The sequence below is a fragment of the Xenopus tropicalis genome, chromosome 8, assembly GCF_000004195.4.
Source record: "Xenopus tropicalis strain Nigerian chromosome 8, UCB_Xtro_10.0, whole genome shotgun sequence".
NCBI lineage: Eukaryota > Metazoa > Chordata > Amphibia > Anura > Pipidae > Xenopus > Xenopus tropicalis.
In genome coordinates, this window is record NC_030684.2 from 70838199 (window position 1) to 70864570 (window position 26372).

The window sequence follows — 26372 nt, forward strand, 5'->3', positions numbered from 1 at the left end:
TCTCGCATCATTTTCACACAAGTATTTTATATGCGGTGTATTAGGAATTTACAGGGAAAAAAAAATACAATCTCACAGTTGTTGGTGGGGCCTCCTTTCTTGGCTCAGGAATCTCTGCCTTGTTAGGGTTGTGGGCATGGCTGACCATGGGACTTGAGGGAGGGGGAGGCCGGCTGCCCCCACCCACTGATCCACTGCCCCTCCGGGGGGCAAGACGTTCTCCAACAGCACCATCATCGCCTACACCAGGAGGGCTGCGCTTGGCCTGTGAAGGAGCTGGGGCAGGACCACCTGTAAAGATTAGAGGAACAAAACTTAATATAAGTATGTAGTAGCAACTTTACACTGCAGAAAGAAAAAAACATGGGTATTAATCTGCTTTTAAACAAGTGTTTCATTAAGCAAAAGAAAAAATCCTTCAAATATGTGTTTGAAAATATGCCTTTTAAGACTAGAAAATATTTTACTCAAAATATTTCCAGAAATAAAGGCAAACTAGTTCATCCCTTAAAATAAAGTAACAGGAAACAAACATAAGCTTCAGAGTAATGTCTAAGCTTGTATAAGTCCTGACACATACAGAAGTCACTGTGTCTTCTCTGCCTTTGATAGCCTCTCTGGTTTTTGCTGTGTACTGATGATGACTTGGTGGCACCGTTGGTAACATCTGAGGCAACACGGGACCTAGAAAGTGAAAGAGTGCTGTCTGAACGAGACTCTCCTCCTTCACTCTGTGTGACAAAAAGATAAGAAAGGTTAAAATCTATCTCCCACATATGGAAAGCCAGGGACAGCAAGCAAGTGAACTGATTGGCTGGCATCTTACCTCAGGCTTTCTTCCAAGCAGCAGGTATGTTGCCATCACTTCATTGTACTTGTTTGAGCTCAGAGCATCTTTAATCTCCTCACGTGAGTAACCCATTTCCAACATAATCTCTATAGAGATCAGAAAAAAATAAGATATTTAGTATCATACAACAATCTACATACAACAATCTATTTTTGCTTCATGGCCCCATAACAATCATCAGCTCCTAGAATACCCCTTTCTTGCTACGTATCATACAACATGTTTTTATCTAAACCAACAAAAAAATGTAAGTTACCAGATTTTGATTTTCACAAATTCATTCCTTTCTAATGGGTATGCAACCTGTGACTTGCTAACACCAGATGATAAACTACAAGTTTTAAATACCTGCAACTATTGTCAGAAGAGCATATCTAGAATCTGACCGTGGAACAACAGTCGCAAAGTATGCAGAGGCTTATATCAGTTTAAGCCTCTGACATTAGCAAGAGAAGTAGGCTTGCTTTGCAAAATAACCTATGCCACTATTTTTTGCTAAACATATTGTATATGTGAAAAAAAGAAAGAATAAGATAAACACAACTTTTAAATAGGGTATGTTTTCCATTTATCATTTGGTTCTTACCAATGCGTTTGGGATCTGCATTGTCCTCCTCTGGTTCTTTATATGGCTTTAGATCATCACTATCAAATCCAATATTCATCCACTTGTCATTCATTATTTGCTAGAGAAAAGAAAAAGGTAAGACCACAAGCAATAAGAGGATATAGTAAGCATTATAGTCAAAGGCAGCCAAAGATATTAGATTTCTAGGGGCTTACGTCCAAAGTGCACCTCTTGCTTGGATTTAACACTAGGAATCTTCGTAGAACACCCTCACAGTCTGTGCTCATATAGAATGGAATTCTGTATTTCCCACGCAGAACTCGCTCTCTCAGTTCCTTAAAAAAGGGATCATTATATTTACTGTTCCATTTCTCTGGGGCATATATAAAGTCTTTGCATGATACATTTTCCACCTGAACTTTTTCCTTTATCTCTCTATATCTTTGGTAAAGGGCATGCGTGAAGTTTTGTATAAGGTCCATAAGTTAAATAACCCCTGTATATCATGGGCCCTGTATATCATAGAAGCCTTGGTGTTTTGTTTACCCACCTTCTCAAGCCTGACTAAACCAATTTGTTTCAGAATCTGACAAGTGAAAACATTACATTTGTGTGAACCAGAAGATTCACACAATCCCTGCGGGGCATTTATTATACTTTCTAAGGCTGGCTTTCTAGGGGGGGGTCCAGGCTGCAGTGGTGTATGGGCTCTTGTGGGGGTTGAGAGGGGCTGGCCCACTGGTTTCTGCAGTGCAGCCTTTTTCCTGCTCTCCTGATGCTTTCTTGTTATATTTTCTCACATTTACTTTACCCTTCATGAACTTGCTTTCCTCTCTTCTGTGCAAGAATATTTGCTTATCCCATTTGTTTGTCTTCCTCGTGGCAAAGATATTTAGAGCACTTCTTTAAAAGTGGTATGTCTTATCCACGTATGCAGTGCTCATTGTTGCTAAAAATAGCATTAATAAGGGGCGCAGTACCAAGGGTATGGCCTAATTAAATGTAATTTTTGCTATGCAGTTGTGCATTTTTTGGGGGCCAAAGTTTTACATTTGCCTAAGGCCCTGTATTTTGCAGACTGCCTTTTGCTACATAACATCAGTGGCATTTCCCTTAATAATAATTACAAGCCTGTGCCTAAAATGTACACTAAAATGTTTTTCACATAAATAAGATTACAATATTTGTTTTAAATCCATGGAGAACTGCAATTCCACCAAACTAAGCAAGAAGCACATTTATATAATTTATTCAATCTGGCACATCACAAAACAATAAGTAATAGAAATTGGAAAGAAAAAGTTATACGGTTTTGGTGTTGGTTAAGTTCAGAAAAATATTTTAGCATTTCTCTTCCTTGAAACATAAGGAACACGCTTAACCCCTACAGCACATGGTAAACCAGTGGTGACAATATAAGTCATGGTGTTATATTAGTCCTTATTTATTGTTTCCTTTCACCTCAAGCTCATATGACCTACCTTAAGATTCTGCCCATCAAATGGCAGGGATCCACTGACCAATGTGTATAAGATAACTCCCAGGCTCCAGACATCCACCTCAGGTCCATTGTACCTTTTTCCCTGAAAGAGTTCAGGGGCAGCGTAAGGGGGGCTACCGCAGAAAGTGTCCAATTTCCCACCTGGAGTAAACTCATTACTGAATCCAAAGTCTGCAATTTTTATATTAGACTCTGAATCAAGAAGGAGATTCTCAGCCTGTGAGTAAAACAAAAGGAAAGTTGGAGAATAAAAACAGATTGATTTTGAACATGGGCACAGGAAGAACAAATATACAATTAAAAAATTAGATCTTGTTACAGACCTTGAGATCCCGATGAACTATGTTCTTCTGATGACAGTAATGGACTGCAGAGACAATCTGAAATAGACAAAGAAAAGTTTTCTTTACTGAAAGCCCCTGTGTGCCAGGGGCTTTCAGTAAAGAGTTTGAAACCTAGAAAAAAATATCTATTGTGACTTATTTACAGAGCTGAGGGCCACCTATGACTAATGGCACATGTTGTGTTTCCCTCAGTGCTGAAGAAAACGTAGAGTCGCTCCTTTTCGCTATGTGTGGGAATTTATAGGAATAGATTTCAGCAAGAAAATGCTTATGTGCACCTCATGTATGTGGTGACAGATGGATTACTCTCTTGTCAATGCGCAAACATACAGTGGGAAGGGGGCTGAATTCTCAGAGAACCCAGTATGAATACAATTGATGAAAATCTAAAGATTTCTGCAGGAAAGCAAAGTTTTAGCTCTTTTAGTTAATAATGTTCTTATTTTAACTGCAGATTAAGAAACCCCCTCTAAATTAAGGTTACCAGATTATATGAAAATTCAGGGACACATCTAATAAATGCTTGTTGCAGGGCTGCATTGATTGCATTTAAAGGAGTACCAACTAACTAATCAGGGGTGCTAATGCCTTGAGGTGAATTAAGAAACTCACCTCAGGTGGCAGCCTCCTGAAAGTTACCAAAGGTGGAAAAAAGCTGCTCCTCGTAGATTAAGAGAGGCAAAATTCAGATTTTTAAATAGTAAGCATTTTCAATTCTCAATTGAGTTCTCTGCGCCAGTAATGCGGGTCCCCTCAACCCAATCTTGATAAAGAGCCAATTTGGCTCGAAACTTTGCTGCTGCCCGCATTGTGACAATAAAGGCAAGACGGAGTGCTGCCTATAATCGCTTGGATGTACATGTGCAGGAGTGGAGGGACCCTGTTGGATTGTGCACCCGTCGGTGAATTTAATAGCTGTGTGAGTGCTATCTATTTTTTGCCCCTCTGTACTGTATTGCCCCTCAACCCAATCTGACAAAATATGTGTGGGGGGGCATTGATTTGGACACCTCAGGGCAGCCCTGACCCCTAAACTGCCCCTTCTTTTAAAGGCACTTTAAATCTCGTAATTCCTAAATAAGAAAGATTTAGTTAAAAAATGTGAGGACTTGCAAAGCAACCAGCTGTAAATCACAAAACTTATGCAAGAGAGCAGTAAATATAACTGCCAATTATGAGGTAATGAAGTCGGACACTGGCAGTCCCTCACCTGTCGGAATTTGGCACGGGCCTCTTTCTCTTTCATACGTCCATGAGACACTAAATAGTCAAATACCTCACCTGAGAGAAGTAAAGTGAAAGTAACATGTTTAAGAGAAAAAGAAAATTCAAAACTCTTTTTTGTGTATTTATTTTTTTTAATAATCTTTCATTTTAGATTTTTAGGGAAAGTAATATGAAAAAATTGAGAGGGAAAAAAATATTCATGGCTAAACCAACAGGTGAGTATACAAAGCAAAGAAAAGAATGAAAGAAATAGAAATATGTAACTAAATGGTTTGAAAGAAAGGAAGAGCAAAACTGAAGTGATATTAAAAAAAAAAAAAAAAAAAAAAAAAAAAAACACATGAAAGAAGAAGAAAATGAAAAAGAGAAACAGAGAGGAAAGAAAAAATAAAACTAAATAATGAGCGGGGAAGATCACTAACCATTTTAAGACCACCAATTAAAAAAGATTAAAGAAGAAGTCAATGCAGGAGTACCTCCACTGGCGTATTCCATGATGAGATAAAGCGTTTTCTCAGTTTCTATGACTTCAAACAGCTTCACTGTCAGGGAGAAGGAAATAATAAAAAGGCATCAGGAAGGGGGTAAATTAGAACAGAAACAAAATATCAACATGAGAATAAGCAAAATGGGGAAAAAGATAATAAAATTAGCAGATGGGAGAAAGAAAGTGCAGGAGAGGTTAACAAAGAGCTCAAGACAGTGAGAGACCCAGCAAGATAAGGAATAAAAACATAAAATTCATCTGGATTACTTAGAAGGTAAAAGGACTCAAAGGCAGTAAAAAGGTACCAAGACCATCTTACCAATATTAGGATGATTAAGTCCTTTCATGATTCGGACCTCACGAAATAGCTGAAGTAAAAATAATGGACAGTTAAATTATATCTTCTATAAAAGGCACATTGTAATCTCATATTGATTCAACATCCAGCTTGCTAAACTGGCAGTATACAACATAATGCAATAGAACAGCCATATCTTTACCCACTCTAGAAATGTGTTCAGGTCAGCAAGTACCTTTTACTTAAGCAGCAACTGGTATAGAAAATTAGCTTTATATACCGTACAATAAAAACAACTCCAACAACCTAAAAGTATGACTACATTAGCCTAATGCAACACCACAAACCATGAGTGGTAAAGTCAATCTACAACACATTTTCAGTTTTTAAAAGGTCACAGACTACATATCCATGACTACATGTATATGTAACTGCAAAATGCTGGAAAGACACATTATGTAGTGGAATTAGAACAGCAGATAACTGCTAACTGGAAAAGGAATAATGAAGTATTACTTAAAATCTCTTGTATTATAATTAAGCAGATGACTTCCGTGCCCATACCTGCCATATTTAAAAAATGGGGGGGGGGGGGGCGGGAAAAATCCCGGTGGGCCCCAGCAGCCCAGATCTGCTCCCCCCCAGGCCGCTCCCGCAATCCGCGGTCTCAGTAAGTTTCTTTTAGGAGCGCTAGGGGGAGGGTGTTGGGGCCCTGTGCGGGAGGGGGGCCATTGAAGGCCATTGAAGGCAACAGGGGCCATTGGAGGGTGCAGGGGCCCCTGAGGCAGAAGCCCCGGAACGCCCTGCACCCCCCAGTCTGACCCAAAATGTTCTTTTAATGAGTCCAGATATTGTGAGCCTGGACACTTGCATTATACATTAGTGGTAGTAGCCATGTTTTTTACTTTAGTAAAGGAATTGTAAAGACTTTACACAAGGTAGCCCAAACTATCAATGTGGGGGTTATTTTAGTGAATTATAGCCCTAGGGTCTATCACCTTGTGTTGCAATGGCATGGAAATTAAATTTTATTTCATTACACAAGAAAAAAAAGTGTTGATATTTAAAAGAACAACACCCATTTTAAAAAATATAAATAATCAGAGCTGTAATCTACCAGTTGATCACAATATATCTTTTGAGCACCCCTGCATTAACAGGACAGCAACATTAAGTACTAGTCTTTGTAAAACAAAAGAATTATTAACCTTTTTCTGGCAGACAGTGGCCTTTTTGCTCTGTGCTTTGCGTTGCCATGTAACTCATGGCACTGATCGAAAAACCAACCAGAAACAGAGTTTTATGCGTTCACTCAAACAGAATTGAACCATGCACTTATTCTTCCTGCATAAATATTCCTGCACTTCTAGCAATGCCCAGAGATTATTCCTGTACTTCAGAAAGGCTATCTAAAGGGCTTGTCTAATTTTCTGGGTCACTAAGAGACTTATGGCTCAAAGTTCTATAATGAAATTAGGGATCCAAAAGATTTTGCATTCCTATGATTACAGTATATATTATATATATATATTATATATACTGTATATCAAAGGACCCACACTCCAATCTGCAGTGAATCAAATAATTTTTATTTAGTGTATCTGTACATACAACGTTTCACTCCACTTTAAGGCCTTTCTCAAGGAGTGGGCCGAAAGTTGGATTACAGATTGTAAATACACTGTGAGCAATGATGCTCAGGTGAGGCTCATATGAAAATATTTTGCAACCATTCCTCTAAATGGGAGCTTAAGTACAGGTATAGCTAGAATTGGTGATAAGATAATGTGATAAATATGAGAAATATATGCAGATTTTGGACCTTATCTGGAAATCTTGTATACTTCAAGCAACACCTACATTTTTCTATGCTTTCATATTCCAAAAAATTAGATTACAACACTTCCTACCCTTTAGTACAGGTGTTATTATTAACATTATTAACATTTAAGTCAAGCAAATTAAGGAAAATATCGCAGAAAATACGTTAAAGAAAAAATACAATTTTTTTTAAAATCGGACCTGTCATACTTTGCCCCTAAGTCTGCTAATAAAATTATTTAAAAACAGTAATTAAACCCATTAGGATTGTTTCGGCTCCAATAGGGATTAATTATATCTTAGTTGGGATCAAGTACAAGGTTCTGTTTTATTATTACAGTAAAAAAGGGAAATCATTTTAAAAAATGTGAATTATTTGATTAAAATGGAGTCTATGGGAGATGGCCTTTCCGTAATTCGGAAGGAACTTTCTAGATAATGGGTTTCCTGATATGGGGTCTGAAAAGACCTGGTATAGAACTAAATCCTATTTAATACACTGTGGGGTATAGAACAGAACTGTTTCCAGCAAATACGAAACAATGTCTGGTTAGGATAATGCATACCATTAAAATTTGCTCCTAAATTACAGTCTAAAAACCCATTCTCAAGCAAATAAAATAGATTATTCTTAATTCGCTATGCAAAATTTATATTGTACAACACATAAATTAAGTGTAATTATAATGGCAAAAGGTCAAGGATTTTACATTTAACTGTGTGCTTAATATATCATTGTGCTTGACTTTTTTTTCTAATCACACTGCTAGAAATTACACAGGATGTCACTTCACATCTATCTTGTATATCCTATTCTATACTCACTACAATTTATTAAATGCATAGTTTACTTTTGAAACCAGTATCTCATTCTGGCAATAATGCGTACATTTACTGCTAACCACATTCACATTTCTTTTAAAGGAGAAGGAAAGCCTAAGTCACTTGGGGGTGCCAAAATGTTAGGCACCCCAAGTGACTACAATCGCTTACCTTGTACCGCGGGCTGGCGCCCCTGTTAAGAGAGAACAGCACCAGCCCGGGGTAGCAGTGAGCGCTTCCTTCTTCCACGTTGGCGTGCTTGCGCAATAGAGTGAGAAGAAGAAAGTCGGCTTTTCACTCTAATGCACATGCGCTGGCCCAGGGATTTTGCCGGCAGAAGACATACGGAAGAAGGAAGTGCTCGCTGCAGGTACCTGCCTGATCAATTTTCTAACTGAAAAAATCGCTACATGTACAATCACACTGAACATTGGTCATTAGGGAGAGAAAAATCTTAACGTGTTTGGCAAGCTTAACTGCTAATATCTCAGAAACTGTTAAAGGGTATCTAAACCCCCCCCCCCCCAAAAAAAAGTTAAAAAACTTATCCAACATACTTTTCTGGTCTCTTGTGCAATTTTCATTATATTTCTATTTATGTGGTTTGTGTGGTATTTGCATTATTATACTACTTTTGGCTCAACTGACAACAGCAATCCTAGGGTTAACTTAATTTGGGAAGTGCATAGAAAGGGCATAGAAAAGGGTTAAAAGCAGGCAAAATGTGTGAGGGTAATGATGTTGGAGGATATTTTGAAGACACTGGGGGGTAGGCATGATGAAAAGCCAAGCTGCCCAGATAGGTGGCAAGTTTAGCATGGACAGTTAGGGTTCCTGAAACTCTGGGCCATCTAAGAGAGCTTATTTTTAGTAACTCAAAATTTTTATTGAGTTTTATAAAGAGGGGGGGAGTAAGAAAAGGGGGATTAATACAAACAAAATTTACAGAGCGTACACATTTATTGCATTTTTGTTTCGGTGGCGGTTGTTCTGTTGGTATGTTTGTTGCTATTTGTAGATAGTGGTCTACGGAGCTTACTCTCATATCTTGGGGGAATATTGGTCTGTGGAGCTTTGTAGTGATGTCTTAAGGGTAGGTGACATATATCTAAGAGAGCTTTTAATCTGAAAGCTGGTCTAGCAGTAAAAAGATGTCTATAACTGCTGATATCTCCTAACCCTAGTAAGTTTATATACATTTTTATTTATTTATTTTAGGTTCAGCCCCCCTTTAAAAACAGGTTATCCACTATTTTGATATTTGGCTAATGCTACAATTGTAGCTGGCTTCAGTGGTTCATTTGTGGTTAATTAAATGGACAAAAAAAGTTGCTGAAAATAAAACTTCTCTTTTACAGCTGACATCGAAAATAAAATGTCAGGAAGCCTCACAAAGAAAGATATTTAATGAAAGCTAATTAATCGTCCACTCCATGGAAACATCCATAAATATCACCAAGGGCATAATGTTGCATTTTAAACCAGGGGTGTCAGACTGATTGGCTGAGCAGGCTGGGAGTCTAAAACAGCTGTTGAGATGCAGGTTTAACCTCTGTGCAAAAACAAACACAAGATAAATAATAACTGACATACAGATTGGTTTCTAGCCTTGGGATCATCCTTGAGGACAAGAAGGTATATTGGTTAAGAGCTATGAGCCAAAATATATACAAAGCAGGAAGGTCCAGTCTACAATCCTTCAATGATTATAAAGCTCCCATCATCCTTCTTGAAGAGCTAGTAGCCATAAATTATAAATGTTGATAACATTCCCTACATCTGTACCTCTTTCTCAATAGTTGAGCTGCGTTTCCCAACATTATCTTCTAGCCGCTGCTTGTTTATACCTGCTCTACAGCATTCTCGGGACATAAAAGGAGCCAAATTTACATGACCAAAAAAAGAAAGTAATTAAAAGTTTGCATAGCAACTAGGAAATATACAGTTTTAAAATAGCTCAGCAACATTTTGATCCTCCCATCAGTATAGCTAAAATAAATGCCATCTGCATGAATGCAAAATTAACAGTACTAGTCATGACACATATGCGAGCACGTCATCTGCGGCTTGCTGGAGAGAATCCAGGGCACCTGACGCACACTGTGTTCCTCCCCATATGAAGACCATCCTTAACTTGTTGAAAATGCACCTACACATACAAATAAAGGTAAATATCCCTGCACACTTATTATAGATTAGGAAAATGGCTTAATAACAATAAGAGTACAACAGGCACATCATTTTTAGTAACGGTTAGATTTCTCTTTATATTGCATCTGCCCATGATGTTTCATAAGCTTTCATATGCTTTTAAATATTTTTGCTTTATATGTTTAAGCTAAATTTCTTACTTGGTGTGCTGGCCCACTCTCCACCACCACACTGTTGGTCACAAGAAAATCTGTGTCCGTGCCATCTACAGTCACCCACATTGATTAAATGCCAACCCAAGAACTCCTACACAGAACTCATGCCAATATCTCCCCCACATGAATAACAATAGAAAATTTCCCACACACGACCTGTACTATTTTCTAGCCACCTTCACCGTACACTATGTACTACTGCCTACAATTTCAGTGAATAACCTGCTACCCACCTGCTGGGATCCCATTAACCATGCCATTTGTAGCAAGTCACAGAAAAACAGTATACTAGTAACCTCTCTCAGAAACAACACTTTCATTTGAGAGTCTTGCAAAACTTGCATTTTTTTGTAATTATTTACATGCTTTGTTCTTTAGCACATAGGTTTGAAATTTAAACAGTTGATGTGGGTTAATTAGGTTAACAAGCAAGGAGCAGCTATAAAATCAAAATGGCAGGTGAATAATAGAGAATCTCAGAAATAAAATCACAAATTTAAAGTAAAAATAATACTATTTAAGCCTCACAGTTCATCTGTGACACCCATACAGACAGTATTTGCAGTTGCTGGAAAGAGACAAAATGAGAAGGCTAATAATTATTAAACCATAGCAAATAAATATTGAAGACCAACTGAAAAGTTGTTTGGAAGGGAGACAGTGTTGAAAAAGGTAAGTTTCCCCCTTAATAAATTTTAAGCCAAATCTTGTGTGATGAAGCCAACTCGTATATCTGGGTTCAAATGCAGATTTGTCAAGCTCTAATAAAACATTAGGCCTGGTCTACCTTTACCATACCATACAATCACCAAATAATGTATTTACAGATATTATCAGATATACAAAAACAGCTCCTGGAATGTCCAACATGATCACCCTAAATCTATCTTTTATGGATTGCCACAGATTGGCTATTTTATCAAGCAATAAATTGGCAGCATACCTCTTTGTCAAAACTGAGTTCAATACAGTAAATAGGGTTTGGGCTGAACATTCTTTTAATTATGAGTTATAGTTATTTTTCGCACTAAACAGGGAGACATTTAAAACCGAATGTCAGCTGTCTACTGAGAAGCCCTCTGTATATACACAAACCACTTATTTCCCCCAGCTGCTGGCTTCGTTTGACTTTCAGGCAAGGAACAGCTAATTTGTTTTATTGTGCCCCATAAACAAGAAGTAGAATGTAAGCTTTACTTTCAGTTTCAGATTTGGCCCTATATAACAACAATATATATATATATATATATATATATATATATATACACACACACACACACATTTTTTAGCATTAGTACAGCACTCTACTATAGAACAACACATGGTGCATGTCCCCAACAGGTTCCGATATCCTTATATAAAAATAAGTTCAAAAATGGACAGCACACACATTAAAGTGCAAAACATGTATTATAAAAAAATCACATCATATTCATACTGTACACAAAAAGCGATGTTTCGAGCCCGGTTGGGCTCTAAATAGCTTCCTTTAGGAGTATGCATATGGAGTTACTGCTCACAAGCCTTGAGGAAGAGCCCGGCTGGGCGCGAAACGTCGCTTTTTGTGTACAGTATGAATATGATGTGATTTTTTACAATAAATGTTTGCACTTTAATGTGTGTGCTGTCCATTTTTTAACTTATTTTTATTATTTATTTATTTATGCCACATGGGACACTGTTTGGAACAAAAGTTACAGACTAAATTTGATTCAAAAATATTTGACAAATAATGTTCTGTGAGCATCACATTATTCCCAATGACAGATGGTGTCAAATAAGTGTCCTTTAAAAGGTGCTTCCCCAGGGGGCATCTAAAGGTCAGCAGGGCGGAGGGAGTCCTGATCAGAAATGGCAGGGGCTCTACTGAGAAGCAGATCAGAGGGGTTGTCAAGGAATATATCTGGAGATGAGGGAAGACTAACTTACTAAAGGGAACAGGCTCTGATGAGATGTAAAGCAAGGAAACATTACTCCAAACGGTTCTGAACATTCAGAGCGCACTCAAAATGACCTCAGTTTAGTGTGGCCCTACTCGGAGCCAATGAGGGATAGCTGTGAAAAGTCTATGGTGTAGAAAACCTAGTGCCCCCTCTACCAAGACAGGCATCCCCCTGTACTGGCAAGAACCTGATTTAAGGACAATGATACACACAACTGATATTGGCATATGTATCCGAGTGAAAACCAAAGCCTTGCACAAGCACTTTTCACCTGACAATAGTAAGCAATGTGGGAAATCTAATGCTTTCCCCCTGCTACTAAAATCACAGGTGCCAAAGAGAGACTAAAGATAGGACACCACTCCACTATTCCCAACTCAAATACAAATCTGACTTCTTGAAGTTGGCATCATCTTACGCATATTCTACATTCCCAATAGAATCTGACTGGAGCAACAAAATAAAGGTCTGAGATTACTTCTCTGAAGCTGTACATACATATCCCAATAAAAAATATATGAAATACGTTTTTTTTTTTTTACAATAGAATGTGTATGGTGCGCCAACAATAATGCCCATTATCCATATACTATAGATATCAGTTGGTTTGTAGGTACAAAAATGGTATCTGCTGTTGCTATATATCTGCCAGTGTATGGTGCATCTGTAATAGAATATTACAAAAAAAAAAAAAAAACTACCAACAAGTAAGATTGTACATTACTAATACAAGATGCAAGGGAATTTAACAGGGAAATGACTTGCCAGGATCTTCCTAAAATTGTTCTGTACAGGATACTTCTGGGTAAGTTTCAGGGGAGACTTAATTTGTTCAATATAGGCGGGGAGTGTTCCTTCCTCAGTTCTAAACAGATATTGCCCTTTAATACATCACAGAGTAATTTTCTTCCAACTGTTTAACAATAAAGCCCAAGGTCATGTTCTAAACTAAAATCAAGAGCATCCTTTAGTGAAAGAATTTCTCAACTTCAGGTCCTTGGACCAATGCCTATTAAAAGTAATATAACTACTGGTCATCTGGGTGGACTGGGGACATACAGTCATAAACTTACTGACTTTGTAACAATCCTCAGTAAGCGTAGCATATAAATGTGGGTTTTTAATACATACAGTACATAAGTGATCTCTGTTAACATTTATTAAGGCCACACACACACAACTGGTGAATTATACATATCTAAATATACCAAAAACAGGCTTTGAAATACATTACAAACCATGTGCTAGATATATCCATTGATTACATTAACATTATGTTAGCCCTCTGGCTACAAGCAATCCAATGTTTTCACAGAGTATAGATTTTTCTTTATTTAAACCAGATGCTGGGAATAGTATGCCAAGCAGTGCGGCAATCATGACTTGTCAAAACTCACTCTATAAGCGCTCAACAATTTAACAGCTTCCTTTTGGTTCCATCCAAGTAAATTCCCAGTGTGGTTTGGTTCACTCTGAGCCTTATAAGGCATAAATGTGAACAAACCACAAAGTTTACAATGTTATTCTTTCAGTTAGTGCAGCATACATTCACTTAGCTCCATAATGCCACATATTAGGCCCCTAATTTACATGACATATTTCTCTGTGCCTGCTCTAAAATAAATTCTATTAAGACCTTACAAGAGAATCCATCTTACAAAATTCTTGTTTTTTAATTATTTCGCGCTTTGTTTAGCAGCTTTCCAGTTTGGAATTGGTTGCTAGGGTCCAAATTATCTTAGCCACCAGGGAGTGGTTTGAATGAGAGACTGGTATATGAATAGGGGAGGGCTTGATTAGACAGATAAGCAATAGTAAGTAAAAAATTAATAATAACAATAAAATTTTAAGTTCACAGAGCAATAATTTTTTAGCTGCTGGGATCAGTGACCCCCATTTGAAAACTGAAAAGTAGGGAAATATTTCAGAAATTATAGAAAATTAATAATGATCAATTGAAAAATTGCTTAGAATCGGCCATTCTATAACATATTAAAAGTTAAAGGGGTTAGTCAACGTAAAGTTAAGTGGGATAGCCAGAGCATTGTATTACATTTACTGTGTGTAGTACTGCAAGGTCAACAAACCAATTGTAACATAGAAAGTGGTCATTTATTTGTTCCAGAACAAGAAAAAAAAAAGTTAGATAAAAATTTTATTTGGAAAAAATGGATTGTCTAAATACAGTTTCTATACACCTTATCTTCAGAATGTGTTCTTCTAACTAATTCATATATAGTTTATATCCATACATATGTCAGACTGTTTTTCTCACCTTTTGCAGACTACTGGGATTCAGCTGCGTCTTGTCAATGATCTTTATAGCAACCTGAAGATGCAAGAAATATAACATGACTAAACTTTCTTTAGCACCAAATCTCAAACAAAAAAGTCTGGCCTGATATAAGACATATAAATAATAATATACCTTATGTTAAAACAAATTAGGCTCAATACTTTATAATTCTCTCACCTCTCTCCCAGTAAGGACATGTCTTGCCAGCTTGACTTTAGCAAAATTCCCTTTTCCAATGGTTCTTAGGAGTCTGTAATTCCCAACATGTGGCTCCTCAGGAACGGAGCTTCTGGACCGGGCTCCTGGAGGTCGAGGTGGCCAGGATAAAGGTGTAGAGGCTTTTTCTGAGCGGGTGGATCCAGACTAAAGGTGACAGAGAAAGAACGAGTAAGAGTTTATTGTATTATCTCCTCAAGTTGTAAAAGAAAAACACCTGATGGCGGGTTTATTAAAATTCACATTTGTGTAATTTTAGAGTTTTTTACAACCTCGACTAAACTTATATTCTTAAAAAGCACAAATGTTTTCCTATTTATTAAAAAAAATCAGATAAAATAAAAAGCGGTCACAAAAATGCATCAAGGAAACCTGCATACCTTAGTTTATGAATTTACAAAAATTAAAAACCTTGTAGTGAAATGACTGTAAAAAAAAATGCCTAGGACAGCTCCCATTGCCTTCAACATGACCTTGCAAGCTTTCAGATGGTATTGAAAAGTTTTGTTTTTTAAGAAAAAAACAAACTGGATCATTAGTTAAAAAAAAAAAAAAATTGTGGAAAAAAAAATATGATATGTGTTTGATTAACAGATTTTTGAGTAGACTTAAGATATCAATATCAAAATTACGTAAAAGATCCCTTATCCCAAAAACCCAGGTCCGGAGCATTTTAGATAACAGGTCCCACACCTATACAAGTGAACCCTCCAAAAATACATTCCAATTTAGTCAGTGAATAAGATCTCTTGATGCAGGTGCAAGCTGTTGGATTTGAATTTTAGTGTGAGTAGTCACTGACTGCACTTGCATAGAAAATGCCAGTGGGAACAAGGCCTAGTATGACATATCCACTGTAGAGAAATATTTTAATGAACCTTCACCGAGACACTCACTTTTTCCAACAAATGCTCAACCAAGAAATATTTCATGCTAGGAGTGCTCTAATAGTATCAAACAGACAACACTGCCAACACCAACAATATGACGTTGCACCAAAGAAACCTGCCATTGTCAAGAAATATTTACACAATACATAGGTGAGCGAAAGTGCATAAGAAAATAATGCACCACTAGAAATTTCCTCTTCACAAACACTGGATCTTGAAAACAAAGAGAAAAAAACAAAAAAAGACTTCCTCCAACAAACCATTAACATGCACAATTCTAAAGGAGCTATTTCTATGAAAGCACAACCAAGGCACTATAGGACATGATCAAATAATCGCACACCAATTGGAATTAATAAATGTGCCAGAGGGAAGCCTCTTCCTACAAAAAGGTGCAAAACAAGATGGAGAACCAAATACTGTAGACACAATTCCACAATCACAATTCAGGTTTACTTTGGCAAGAAAAAATTTGGTGCAAAAGCTCCAACAAGATGCTAAACCAGCTTTACTTAAACTGCCTTTTTGCAAATAACCATAAAATAAGTTCATAAAATAAGATAGATTCACTCCAAAGGAAACCTAATCTACCAAGTGACCGCAGCCCTTAATATTGTACCCTGGTAACTAAGACAAAACATGGCACTGATGCACCAATGGTACTTGGGATTCTCAGAATGCAATTTAATGGCATTAAACTGGTTATTGTTGCAAGACTGCTGTTACAGAAAAACACTTTGACCCCATTATAATCACCAATTTTTGCCACCAATGTATTACAGTATTAGTTCAAGACTGGCTCTAAAGTCTGGCCAGAAGCGGCATTTTATATGCCCTGCCTTCATAAATGAGCCCAAGTTATGTCATGAAAAAAAAAGTATCATGTTACCAGCAAAATCACTTCAAATATAAAGATAAAAAGGCAAACTTCTTGCAATGGCAGCACATAAAAGACAAAACAGAAATAAAAGTGCAAAAAAGTCACCAATACAAATACAGGTGATGATATTGGGGTCAGTGTCTTCCTCTGGCCCAGAAAGATGCATATAGCCCTTTATTCTTCCACTGAAAGTGCAGTTATTCCCCATGAAACATACATTTTAAGCAGAGGTATAAATCAATATGAGCATTCACAGAAAAATATTCAGGGGGGAAAGTCAAGGTTTCTAGACTAAGCTTATATACAGGTGCTACGGTAATGCCAGGTTCTGTGGATTCTGACAAATGCCAGAGGGGCTGCTGTTAAATGCCACAGACAGTTACTATTTAGTGGGCTCATGGGTGGCCGTTTGGGCTTCTGTGTAATTGAAATGCCAGGGCTTATTTTGAATCCCAGTCTGGGCCTGGTCAGTTTTGTAGGAAATCAATTTACTGGTAATTTATTAAGACCAGAAAGCTGCTCACATCTTAAATAACTGTGTAATGTGAGGGGCTTTTTAAGCCATAAAACATTTTGCACTATACATAACTCATTAATAGATGAGCTTATTTGGAAAGAAAGGCTCAACAGTTATGGCACAGTTCTGTTTTTTATGGGGGCCCTGGTTCAATACTTGTATCAGGTACTTTGGAGTTCTTCTAATTTTCCCTGTGTTCTCTGTGTACCTGCCTACACATACTAAACGGCACACAAGCTGGTATGGACTGAAATAGGCTGTGCCATTTTAAGTACAAAGAAGCCCAAACTGTCCCAATAAATAGTATCTGTCTATGGCATGTACAGCAGCCCCTGTGGCATTTGCAAAAACTACAGATTGCTAGTCCAGGCCTATACACAATGCTGTTTCTCCACCTGCGTTAACAGCATCCTTCTATTTGATCCGTGCTGTATTTGCACAGACAAGCACAAAGTGTATTTTGGCATGGGAAAGCGAAAGTATGCATTTTTGCGCTAAAAACACTGTTGGGCTTATCTATCAGTTATTAAATTTGAATTTGCTAATATGGCTTGACTTTGCCTAGGACAACTTCCATTGGCTTCTATAGAAAATTGCAAGCTTTTATATGGCAAATTTTTATATGGCAAACTCGAACATTGATAAATCACCCCCTATATGTCTGCAGACAGACTTACTCCATGCCTGTCAGTAAAGCTACAGGAAGGAGCTGATCGGCTGTTATTCTGCCTGTGTTTATATACTGGCAGAAAATAAGGCTTGCAGCATGACAGTAGCCTAATAGTACAGATGGGAGAAAAACTGCAGAACTTGCCATTAGTGTTTTTAGGCAGCAGACTAGCAAAGTTCCATTTACAGTGGAACACAGTGAATCTAGATACTCAAAAGTGGGTATGACCCCCCACTTAGAAAAACTATTCCTAAATACACAGATATATCTCAGTAAGTTGCTGCTAGATACCAAAATCACATACATTAATGACCTAATACAGTGACCACAATCAACATTTTTGGCCACATAGTTAATATATAGTATAATAGTAATACATAGTTAATAGGGTCACAGCAAGGCTAAGTTGTATTGCCATCTGGCACCCCACCAGCTTTCACCCCTGCATGCTTGCAACCCCATCACCCATGTCCATTCCCCCTGAACCGTCACTCCTTCCTACCATCCCACCTCCACCAGCCATCCACTCTCTGTTGGAGGTCTGCTGGTAACTGCACCATAGGCAGGTGCCTACCATGCCTACCCCTAAGTCCAGCCCTGCCAGGGGCAGTGACAGCAAAGCTCATTGGCTATGCAATCAGTTTGTATATATTGTTAAAGATATTGGACATAATGTTAATCTTTTAATTATAAATATCTATTGAGTGTATAGAAAGCACTCACAGCATAAATGTCCAACAAATCTACTGTTTATTAAGACATACTATCTACGTGTTTCAATTCACATGGGATTGTCATCAGTACAGTTTAATTCATATATATGTATGTACTTAAACTGTACTGAGTTTATCACATTACAATAATGCACCCCTATATATATATATTTGTGGGGGTTAATTAATAGATGATTTAAATGAAAAAAGGAATTGGGATAATTTTGAAGCAGAAATGCCAATCAATGGTGAGACTGAGCTAGAACGTTTGAAACTTTATGGAAAGTGATACACACAATAAAACCTACCTTCTCCTGATAGAATAAATACAGAGGAGTCAGACTGGGATTTGGCTCTTAGTACAGCAGCCACAGGTAGCCATTCTCACCCCCTTAATGCACAATAGTGCACACTCACACATACACACACACAGCATCATGTGACCAGGCTGAATCAAGAGAAGATACAATATAATAAGTATGAGGCTGCAGCCTGGAAAAATACCTGCAATGTTATCAGAAGAGATACACAGAATCAGCAGTTACTGTTATTTTAAACATTATTATGGGGACCTGGAGCACTTGCTCTTGCCCGGTTAGAGGGGAAAACTCCAGGGGGGGGGGGGGCAAATGCCCCCCTTGCGCCCCTCCCCGGCCACCTATGTAAATGAACCCTGTTTAGCTCTGTCAGCTAAAAATCCATCCTCAAATTTTTGCCCTCCAGCTGTTCCTGAATGAACTGCAAATCCCAGTAGCCTCAAAAAACAGATATGTTTGGTGGGGGGGGGGGGGATTATAGTGCAACAACAGCTGGAGGGCAACATGACAGGCGTCTCCGCAAGTCTAGCTATCAACTGAGCTATCATTCCAGGCCACCCCAGGGCATGAGTGCTCACCGTGTCATTTATCCTCTCATTGCCAGCGGTAACACGAGACATCTTTAGGCGAGGAGAGACAACACCAACCCACCACGGGGTGTGTAGGGGGCACCTTAACTAGACATCATGGTATCTTCTAGAGGGCCCTTATGGCTCCTGAGAGCATTCCTGTGTAGTGATTCCAGGTTCCTCTCTTTCTCTCAGCAGGAGGCTCCCCCACACCTCTCATGTCTCGCCATCATTTCCCCACCGGCACCTCTCTCCATCCTCATGGATGTCTCTTTTCTCAAGCTGTCTCTCAGTCACCCGTCTCTTTATATTCAGTGGATCTTCCTTCCTGTGTATCTGTGGTTGTTGCTGTGAATGTGTGCAGCCAGCTGACGACCTAGAATATCTCTAGAGCTCAGCCCCTGGCTGAGAATATTGCTTGATGTCTCTTTAACCTCTTTCGCTAGCTGTCTCGTTATCTCACGGCTTTTCCCGGCTGTCTCATTGGGATGGGCTCTGCTTTCAGACAGTCTCCCCTCCCCCTACACCAACCCCTTAAAGAGACAGGAGCACACAGAAAATTCAATGAATGGGAGGTGTGAGACAGAGGAAATGGCAGAGGCGTGCGGAGAGGGGGCACTTTTCCCCCTCCTCCTTGAATCCCCCCCCCCCCCAACCACAACAGGGCAAGAGCAAGTGCCCGAGGTCCCCATAATGATGTTTAAGATCTCAGTAACTGCTGATTCTGTGTCTTTTTGATAACACTGCAGGTCTTTCTGCCAGGCTGCTGCCTAATACATGTTACGTTGTATCTTTCTGAGCCTCAGCCTGGTCACATGATGCTCTGTGTGTGAGAGTGAGACTGTGTTAGAAAATGGCTCTGCTTTAGTTTGGGAGATCTGAAATCTGCCTGTGTTGGCGTGTTTGATTGTGTCTGTGCCAGAGAAACTGCTTGTGATTTGTGTATTTGTATGATAAAGAGACTGAGGATGAATCTGTTTGTGTGTGCCTTATTGTTCAGTGGGGGGTGGGTAGGTACCTGTGGCTGCTGCACCAAGGAAACCCACCAAAACCCAGTCTGACTCCTCTGTATTTATTCTGTCAGGAGAAGGTAAGTTTTATTGTGTATATATTACTTCTCATAGCGTTTTATATGTTCCAGCTCATTCTCCCCATTAATTGCCAGTTCTTCTGAGTCACCCCAATACATTTCTGCTTCTGGTCAGATTTTTCTCAAATAGACTTATCTCAGGTGCTGAAATGTTAAAAATGAAATTGTGTTTTCTTAAAAAGCTTTCCTTACTAAGGAGAGTTGTTGAGTTTTTTGTAGTTGAAAAGCAGTTTGAGGGATGCAGGTGGGACCTTTTAGCTTACGGTCTATTGTATGATGTGGGGGACTGTTCAGTACAGTTGGCCTGGATGCAATGTAATATGATTTATGATTTCTCTGGATGTGGAAGTCTTACCTGCTGTGTAACTCTGCAAAAGCCGGAGGGGAGGATATATACTGATGTGGGGGTCCTCTAGCTATCCAAGTGAGGTGATTAATTCTGCTTCTCTGTGAATTGTAGGTGTAATTTATATATTAATTAAAAGCTTAAAATTATGTGCAGGATCTTTAAACTGATATACAGCCAATGAGCCTGTCAGGACTGCAGCTAGGGTTATTGCTCAATTGTGGGGTTGGGGGCAAGGGATGGATGGCTAGAAGTGGCAGCAGCAACTATAGAGCTGGGATGAAAGTGGTACAGCTCAAGGGGACAAGGGATGGGTGGCTTGCAGAGGTGGTTTTACAAGTCTGCATGAGAAAGGTTGGCTGGGCACCGTGCAGGGTAGGATTGCCTTTGACTGCAAAACTACTTGGCCTGGTTCTGACTGGAGTTTAAAATAGGCCCTGGTACTTAAAGTACCAACAGAGGCCAAACAGCCCCCCACCAGCTCAATTAATAGTTTCTGTAATTTGTTAGGCTAATGCCAGAAGAGGCGTAGGGCGGATATTCCGCTTGTCGAAAATTCCGCCCTTGTGCCTGCACCCGAATGAATAGAATACGCTCGGGTACAGGCACATGTAGCGGAAATACGCATAAAAACGCGAGAGTTTGAAAGTCTTGCTTTTTTATGTGTATTTTCATGTAGGAGGCATAGGGCGGTATTTTCGGCAAGCGCTTTTCCGCTTGCTGAAATTATCCACCCTATGCCTCGTCTGGCCCATACACAGGCCGATAGTAGCTGCCGATATCTGTCCGCTGGACCGATTCGGCACCTAATCGGCCCGTGTATGGGCATTCCAGACGGGCCTGCCCAACCGATATCTGGCCTCAAATTGGCCAGATCTCGATCGGGCAGGTTAGAAAATCTAGTCGGAACAGTGACCGCATTGGCTCGTTGATGCGGTCCCCGGACCGACTTTTCCGATACCTGCCGTTATAGTGGCACTGGGGCCAAACGATCTAATTACCCTGGATTCTCCCGATATCGCCCACGCCAAAAGAGCGGATCTTATGGTGTATGGGGACCTTTAGAGTGAAGACCCACTGTCACTGGCTACTTGTCACTGCTACAAAACTAGACAATGCTGATCAATTACTGTTAAGTGTCTCTACTTGTGTTTTAGCACAGAATTCTCAGTATTGTCTATGGCAGGGTATTTTCTGGCATTTAGCCCTGACAAGTAAGCTGCTAAGTAGCTCTGTGTGTCTTCACCCTTAAGCTCTGTCAGTAATAAAAGAAAAGTAACAGATCTTGCAGCTTCCTTGGGCACAGTAATGTTCCATTGTCCTCTGCACATTTCCTTCAGCAAAGGCAGGCTTGTGCACAGAAGGCCTCTCCTCTAAGGGAGGTGGCTATGTGTTTCTCAGCCTGAAACTGGATGATAGGGGAGCCTAGCGACAGCTCTGTGCCCAATAGCAGTAAAGAGGTGGGGAAAGTCTGCTTACCTCACAGTGACTGACTGTAGCTAAGACCTCTTCATCACTGGAAGAACTAATGTAAGCCGGCGTGTGGGAGTGCAAGTGTTTATGGGTAATTTATGCATGTAGGACAAAGAGAGCCCCCCTTAAATCATTTGCATTGGGAAGACCCTATAAAATCATGCTATTAGCGACTTCATTGTGGAGCATACCATGATGAGAAGATAGGGGGGTGGATGTAAAGGACATAAGCAGTACAGTCCAAGCAACTGAGCATCTCTTTTGCTAGTTAAAAATGCTTTCTTTTATACATATGTTGCCAGCTAATAGTAGTTCCTTAATATCAGACTTCAGAATACTGGTTGAGCAAACCTAAAAAAATAACCTCATCAGAATCATGATGTACCCGTATAACATACTGCTTTACAATCAAATATGTTACGGACATCGATAACCAGGTAGATAATATGTCATTCTTTTTTTAATTACACCGGTTTATTTGTTTGGTAGTTAAAGGGCAGGATTTCTGTGAGCACAGGGGACAGGATGTGCAGAGATCTCCCGTGTGCCTAGACCCCAGTGCCCTGGGTGTGAACAAACTCTAGGCACAGCTGGGTGGCATGCTGCCCCTTAAATTGTACCCCCCTTGGCTTTGCCACTAATCGCTACACTTACACTATTGATGGTCTGCCATCCTAGCAACTAGAAAGAGAATTGAATAAGAAGCAATATGTTGTTTTTTAATACTTGTCTTGATAAGAAGTGGTATTATTGGATGCTAATGGACCCCTAGCAAAGTCTATTTAGTAGTAAGCAGTAACATATTGAAACTACTTATCAATCAGTGTCCCACTAGGCCCCTTGGAAGGTTTATTTAAATTGCGATACTATACAGTGTACTAATTATCTACTTAAAGCTTAACTTAAACCATGTTCTTCATGTTTTGGATAGGTTTTCTCAAGGTACTCTGTTCTACCACACTATAAAAACATACAAGAAGGGATTCGCAAAAGTTGCATTAAGACAAATTTTCAATTGAATTTGCATAATTTTGTTACATAAATAATTTGGAACAACTTTGCCAGTTTAACTCAATCTTTCTGAATATGATGTTATTAACTCTAACAAAATGGTTATTAATAGGGTAAAACCCTCACCTTAACTCTTGTGTGCCTATTTAGAAAATGGTCCCAGGTAAGCTCCACAGCCTGCAACAGAAAGGTGTAGATGGACCTGCTTGAGATATTTGTTGTTTGTGGGCTGGGTCCTGTTGTTGCCTTCTGCTAAATAATTCAGCACATATGGATGGACTGTGCTTTGTTGATTATTGTAGAGACTTTTCACGTCATATATGAAAGATGATAAAAGTACAGACTGTTACTGTATTGTTTTGAAGCCTCTTGTATTGCATACTGTTGCCTCAGTTGGTGTGCTATAGAGACTGCTTCCACAAGACTTGTATTTATATGACTAATAAATAACTGCTGTACCTTTTTATTAAACACTAAAAAATATTATTATTATATATTCGGCTTTTATGCATATTGCTATTCCCCATTGTGTAGAAGAGGATTAAAACAATTATTGAGAGAGACTGTATGCCTGAAGGCACAGACAGTAATTTTATAGTCTAAGTATAGGTGGAGGCATACTATGAGGGCTGTGCAAATGTAATTTAGTTATAATTTAAGGTATAATAATTTCTGCATGGGTGTAATATGAAAAATATGGGCAAGTACTGTAGGCAAGTAATAAAGATGAGTTATTACAGGTCTGTTTAAAATGTAATTGTAAAGTGGTTAAAGGGGTAGGTCACAATTATTAACCTTTACCATGATATAGAATGCCCATTTCTTAGCAACTTTTCAGTTGGTCTTTGTTTTATTTGTTATAGTTTTTGATATATTTGCTTTTTAATTCTGACTCTTTCCAGTTTTTTGCTCTGGGAGCCTACAATTTTGTTACTGTTACTTTTTGTTATTTATCTTTCTATTTAGGCCTTGCCTTCATCATCCAGTCTCTCACTGACACCACTTCCTGGTTGCTATGGTAGTTTTGACCCTAGCAACCAGCTGCTGAAATTTTAAACTTGAGAGCTGCTTAATGAAAAGCAAAATAATAAAACAATTATAAAGAATGAAGACCAAATACAAATTGTCTCAGAATAGCTACATCATGCTAAAAAATAAATTAAAGGTGAACAACCCCTTTGAAATGCTCATTACGAGTAAAAGCATTCGATAAAAAGTAGTAACAATATACAGTAGCTCTGTACAGAGCACTGGGATCAAAGTACGCCTGCTCAGAGTGCATCTTGTGGTGATGCAGAAGTCACTTTCTTAAACTGACCCACCACCAATGGTCACCTTTTCAGATATATACAGCAACCCCTAGTCCTCCAACCTAGGGAGTGTGGGAGGGATGTTGCTGTACTGCTCCGTACAGAATGTCTGGGAAATTTTCCCACAAACTCCTCTTAATGAGGGACTGCAACCAATCCATACCTAACCAATCCATACCTTAACCCTCCTAACTACTGGCATCATGCCATATAGCCACAGCCTGTTTTCCCTACCCTTATCTTCTACCTAACCCAGTCAAATGCTCCCTAAACCTATTGCTGCTTCGTATGTGGCTTTGGGGGCCCATTTAATGGTACTGTCTGGGTGTTACTGGCACATCAGTAACAAGTATAAGGAAAAAAAAAACAACTCTACTAATATTAAAAAGACCAGAGGCTATTTGCAGTCTCACAAGCTGCTGTCTTTCATGCCCTGACACCACTTAATACATTTGCTTTATTTATTCTTCTAGGGTTCCAGCATACCCTGTGTTCCCAAGATGCCTGGCATGTCTACTGAACGGTACCCTGAGTCACCTGTGAGAGTTGTACAAATTGAACATTAAACTTAATGTCATATTGTGCAGTTGATAGAGTACCAGTACAGCAGGTGCAATTGAAGCTGACCAGCCCAGTAAATATAAACAGATGATACTTCATTCTCTCAATATATTGTGTTTTGTTTTTACTAAAGATATTGAACTTGGAAAGTACAGAGGGGATGTGCAGCGCTTTTACAATGCCTTCCAAAATTATATGAAACCTGCCATTTCTATACTCTAAACTACAGTTCACATAGTTAAAGGTATACACATGTACCCCATGTATGTCCATTCAAGGAACAGAATACAAATATTCCTTTTAAAATGGTTACACATATCCAGGATTTTAGGATGCCTTAAAATGTCCTCTTTAGATTTTTCTGCAAATTAGTGCCCACATTTGTGAATTAACATGGGTAAACACATGGCAAATTGTGTCTGAATTTTGCAATTTGACTGGAAAGCTGCTTGGTAAATGGGCCTTTATATTTTAAAGATACATGCCTTTGCAGCAGGCACAAATATGTAATAAAGTGTACAAAAACACTGGCACAGCAAGGAGATTATAAGCGGGATAAACCGTGTGTGTTAAGTGCAAGCCATGTGGTTGTTGATGCAGTTTATGGTAAGCTTTGTGTAGCGTTTTATATGTGTTTTCTTTCTGCTTCAGTGATACCTTGTGGCTGCAATATCAGCAAATGACGTAGTGAAAATGAAAATGGCGAACACAATTGGGTAAATGCAAGACTCACCAGTACTCCCTGGCCCCTCCAAAGTGTATTCCGTGCAGTGCACAGGCAGAATACACTTTGGAGAGGCCAGGGGGTGCTGGTGAGTCTTGCATTAACAAATATGTAATACTCATTAGACTCATAAGGCTGATTTCATAAGTGCCCTAATATTAAACGGTACAACATACCTTTCCCAGGTATTTGCATGCTCATCTTCCAACGCCCTTTTTATTTTTTACTCACTGGAAGTACATTCTGTCACCTACTAAGCTGTCATAGAACAAACAAGATATTAAAAGGCTTAGTAACATGATTTAAACATGGCTCTTAGATAGGAATCCTAGGATCATAGCACAAAAAAAAGAAAATCTTTTGGGTCACAGTTGCTTATGTGTGCCATAAGCTAGAGAGATGTGCTGGTTTTGATTTGGTGCCTCCAGCTACTCCCCAGAACTACACCTGGACCTTGTACACCACGATTTTACCCTTTTGGACCTACAAACCTGCGAGTGAAAGGGTAATCTGAGAAGAGTGCTCTATCAGACTTTGCCCACAATTCTACCGACACCTGTAT

General features: G+C 38.9%; 1 protein-coding gene and 1 long non-coding RNA gene across 3 annotated transcripts in view; one reads left to right on the forward strand and one right to left on the reverse strand.

Annotated features, from left to right (window-relative positions):
• The window catches only part of mark4 (MAP/microtubule affinity-regulating kinase 4), a 31508-nt gene extending 11692 nt beyond the window's left edge, over positions 1–19816 (reverse strand). Inside the window, exons 1-13 of one of the 2 annotated variants that reach the window (XM_012968960.3) lie at positions 19305–19814; positions 14701–14886; positions 14503–14556; positions 5297–5345; positions 4967–5032; positions 4474–4544; positions 3243–3299; positions 2900–3136; positions 1634–1753; positions 1437–1536; positions 827–936; positions 581–731; positions 77–291 (exon numbers count right to left, since the gene is read on the reverse strand). In XM_012968960.3, the coding sequence (XP_012824414.1) occupies positions 77–291; positions 581–731; positions 827–936; positions 1437–1536; positions 1634–1753; positions 2900–3136; positions 3243–3299; positions 4474–4544; positions 4967–5032; positions 5297–5345; positions 14503–14556; positions 14701–14886; positions 19305–19346 (1458 nt within the window). In that variant the 5' untranslated portion in view covers positions 19347–19814. Of the gene's footprint in view, positions 1–76; positions 292–580; positions 732–826; positions 937–1436; positions 1537–1633; positions 1754–2899; positions 3137–3242; positions 3300–4473; positions 4545–4966; positions 5033–5296; positions 5346–14502; positions 14557–14700; positions 14887–19304 lie in introns of both variants that reach the window. The other variant, XM_002932636.5, reaches the window with a different exon arrangement.
• Positions 19817–19922: 106 nt separating this feature from the next.
• LOC101730376 lies at positions 19923–25197 on the forward strand. Its single transcript, XR_208924.4, has 2 exons — positions 19923–20385; positions 24999–25197. It is a non-coding gene; the product is annotated as an uncharacterized LOC101730376 (long non-coding RNA).
• The last annotated feature ends 1175 nt before the right edge of the window (positions 25198–26372 follow it).